Below are 4255 nucleotides of genomic sequence, written 5' to 3'. Positions count from 1 at the left end.
ACTTCGAAACTCAAGCTGGATGTATTCAGGTTTCTCCAGATTTAATGCATTTCACCAGTCTGCCTAGCAGACGGTCAGAAAGGAAAGAGAAAGGTGGTAAGGAAGACTTTTGGGGAACAGGCACAGTTTCACTTCAGAGATGATACACAGGACAGGGTTTCAAGGGAGAAAATTTGAACGCAGGGCAGGTGAGAAAGGCCCAAGCACTGGACTGAAGTCAACTCCACTGAGCATACCCACAGGCACTGGGCCATCTCCCTCCCTCTCTGAACATTAGGGTTTACCAGCTCCTGGCTGGGGTGCTTAGGACAGCTGATAGGGAGAAAAGTTGAGCCTATACAATTTAAAGATCAATTTCCTGAGGCCAAGTTTTTGATTCAGTGCTTGGTTTCTCTTAATCTGATTTTCCCCAGCTGGCTTTGGAAGCTTAAAAAATGCACTGAGAGACCCATTTAGAAAGACGCAGGCTCTAATGAGGCTGTGTCTGGTTGGTCAGATGGGTTGCTCCTACATCTCTGCAAGGGTATTTGTTTTTTTTTTTAAGTTAGTTGCTGTTTAATTGCTACGCTGGAGTCAATTTAGGAAAGCCATTCCCTAGTTTAAGGTGCCTCACTACATTCCCACCAAATTATTCAGCACAAGGCATTCATCTAAGATACTAAACTGAAGCTTTAGGAGCTGAATGGATCACTCCAATAGAGATTTAATTTCCATGAAATTCCTCCATGAAAATCCACTAACTCCTCTTGACTCTGACAGACAGGCAAAAACTGGCCAGTACCTTTTTGAACTGACTACTTCTTAAATGCATCCCACCTCTTGCGTAAATATGAACTCAGTGCCTTTGAAGTAATCAGATTTCTGCACTGTGTGAGAAAAAAAGGCAGAATCTATCCTTTTAATCAAGTGTATTTAGTCCTTGGTGAACATGAATCCTGTAAGCTGAATATATAGGTTTAGGGCTTATTTCTGCAGCAAATCAGGAGTCTTGCCATTAGCTTCCCTTTGAATAAAGGTTGGTGGAACAGAGCCTTCTCAACAGCATACAGAATGATTTGGTTCCTGAATCAAATTCTGGCTCTAACAACAACAGAGAAGAAAAATTTGTGGCTTTCTGCAGTCCTAGCAAACAGTCCCATTTTCCAATAGGCAAAAATTGTCCTACAACAGAAAAAGAAGTGTCAGAAGTGCACAAAGTTAAGTACCTAGCACCTCATTATATATTAGCGTGCATTCAGAAGGCAACTGTCTTGAGTTGTAGATATATATAAGACGCCTACTGTAAGAATCTGGATTTTCTTGGCATAACATATATACCAGTTTTCATGTATAAAACGACATACCGTTCTCTGACTTGATTATTCTAACATCCCTAGCCAAAGCAGGAGGCTTTTCAGAGAGAATAAATAGAGTATTAAGAATGTCGGTAAAAAACTTTTATCTATATGCAGGTAAAAGTTGTAGAAACCCCTGGCCAAAATAGACAAGCTGCTATAATAAATTGGATTTAGTGTGTAGCAGTGCCTGTTGTTTGATGGATTTAAAAAACACCAAAGGAAACTTTTCTTTAATGGAGTAATTTCACTAGCTGAAGTAAATAGCACAGCTTGATTTCTTTAATGCCCTTATGAAACTTCCAGTAAAATGTTATCATGCAGAAGCAGCAAACTCCAGGAATCATCCTGCACAGTTTTAGATGCTCATTTTCAGGATACTGTGTCTGGAATTTAGTTTTTCTTGTTGCAGTTGTTCAGAGGACTCCTCTTAAGTGGAGGTTTAAAAATTAAAGATAAGAATTTGAGATGCCTGAAGGAATGCCATACGTATCAATAATCAGAATTCTCAAATTACTAAAACAAACTGTGTAACTAACTACTACACATAGTCTATTTAGAGTAACTACTATCGCCTCTGCCTGCTAGCCCAGAAGAATTTCCTTTCAGTAACGGGAGCTGGACTTCTAAACAATGAAGTATTTGGCGGTAATATCTGTTTCGAGTTGACATAGATTTACGACAGTCTCTAAAACCCTACACATAATTGTATCATCACATTCCAAGATATTTTAGAGAAACCTTCCTTATGGCAGCTACCGGCAGCAATATAAGCTCCAAACTAAAGGTTGTAGTAATAGTGGCAGCAAACTAAAAGTTAAATGTTGGTACAGCAGTGATTCAAAGTCGAATCGTGCTGGCCGACCTGTGTGGATAGTACCCCCTGCCGGGTCAGCAAAGGAAATGCATGTGACACTGGCAATCGATGCCAATTCTGAGATGAAGTATCACATGCAGGCCAAAAAGGAAATCAGAGCTCTAATCATGACCATAACATTAAAAAGTAACTGAAAGTCTGTTCATTATCAGGCTTTTTACTTATAACTTAAGCAGGCCTGCCAAATTTCACCCAGCACGTAAAACACATTGGAACATGTTAAAATCAGTTTATTATTCAGCATTTGTCAATTAAAATATCTAAATAGTGAAGGATAGAGAACCTTACATTCCAAATGAGCAAGGTCATGATTTCTCTCAATACCAGCTAGCATCCCTTCCCCACAAGGCTGTTTCCCAGAGGAAAAGAGGGTATTATGCATGTCTGCGGTGGTAGAACTCACAAGGATGCTCTGCTACCAAACTGAGAAAAATCTTGAACAAAACCCTGTGAACAAAGTTGTTTTCAACCAGGTACCATTTTATTCTCATGCTTGACTGCATTAAAAATGACCGTTCAACATTATACTAAGTGGTCTTTTAAACACACAAAGGCAAGTCAAACAGAAAAGTTGGTTGCTCGATATTGCTTATTGTCACTATAAAGGATTCTCCTTTCTCGCTCTTTTCTTTTAAAGGAATCTACACTCAGATTGTCAAATGTATCAGATAATGGTTGGACTGAAAAATGTTTTCTAAGTCTCTCTAAAGCCTTACAACTCCTAGCATGCGAGACCTTTTCAGCACTGAGTTCAATTTTAACAGATTCCAATTCCCTTTTTATTTTCCTCATTTCTACATCGTACTGCATTTTCACCTTTTCTATGGTGGTCTTATTTCCAAGCTCCTGTTGCTGTTTTAACTTCTTAAATTCTTGCTGTAAATCTTTGTTCTTTAGCTCTAAATTCTGAATTTCTTCTCTTGCCTGAAGCAGCTCTTCATTTAAGCGTCTTATGTGTGCTGATTTTTCATGTAAATCTTGTTTTAAAGCTTGAAGCTCCAAATCTTTTTTTAAGCTGTCCCTTTCAATCTGCTCTAACTGGAAAGTTTTGCAGCAAACCTCTTTTTTCGAGTTTAGAAGTTCTTGTTCAGCATTTTCAAAGTCCATTTCTATTTTTTAGTCTTTAGCTGTAAGTTCCCTTAACTCTGCATTCAAGGAGGACAGCTGAAGTTTCAGAGAAACTCCTTCCAAATGGTTCTTGTGCATTTTTTGTCGCAAAGCTGCTAATTCCTTTGCATTCCAGATACAATGACCCTCTGTTTCCTTTAAGCTTTCTTCAGTTCCAACATCTAAATTACCAGCTCCACAGCAGGCAGAATCCCCTTCTGTTTCCTCCTTTGAAATGTTTATCTTTGCACCTACTAAGTTTGGCTCAGCTTCTCGAACAATGAGTTTGGAAAGACATTTTTTTCTTTTGAGCCCTGTTTCTTCTTGAAATTTTATAATTGCCGTATTGTAGATTTCTTCCACTCTCTTAGCTCTCTCAAAAGCCAGTTTTTCAGACATCAGTGATTCAAGCTGGTAGGCTCGAGTAAAAACGTCCTGTGCTGTGAAATGAGGAGAAAACAACTTCTCCACCCAGTGCTTGCTCTCCTTTTCTAAGGTTTCCATTACCTGGTAGTACAAAAACAAAAGATTGTATTTAAACATTGACAAGAATTTGAATTTTAAATTACATTGTAAAAAAACAAAGGGTTAGCTTCAGGAGCCTCTGCTTACATTGAGTCGTGCCTGACTCAAGAACTCATTGGGAGTACTCATTCAGTAACATGCTTTCATTCATGAATAAGCATATTAGAAGCCACTGCAAAGTGTCTAGCATCATACACATACCAGCCACAATTATACAGGAACCCAATTGTGTTTTAGCTGCCTATATGAAGTTAAGCTATACTGATCTCAGGAAACTGCTTGGTGACTGATTCTGTTTAAACACACACACCTATATACATGCATGCACAAACACACACACACACACACACACACACACTATTATTCACATACAACATGCGTGCACACATGCACATGTACACACATGCACTCA

General features: G+C 38.8%; 1 protein-coding gene across 1 annotated transcript; it reads right to left on the bottom strand.

Annotated features, from left to right (window-relative positions):
- Window positions 1-2671: 2671 nt before the first annotated feature.
- Window positions 2672-3822, bottom strand: CCDC160 (coiled-coil domain containing 160). The gene is given in 1 exon segment (XM_019521018.1): window positions 2672-3822. A coding segment is annotated over 1 exon segment (1053 nt). The 3' UTR covers window positions 2672-2769.
- Between the last annotated feature and the right edge of the window lie 433 nt (window positions 3823-4255).

This window comes from Gavialis gangeticus, unplaced genomic scaffold, assembly GCF_001723915.1.
Source record: "Gavialis gangeticus isolate Ggan-Ray unplaced genomic scaffold, GavGan_comp1, whole genome shotgun sequence".
Classification (NCBI taxonomy): Eukaryota; Metazoa; Chordata; order Crocodylia; family Gavialidae; genus Gavialis; species Gavialis gangeticus.
The sequence above is the reverse complement of the archived record's forward strand: the minus strand, read 5'-3'. Positions and strand labels throughout refer to the sequence as shown.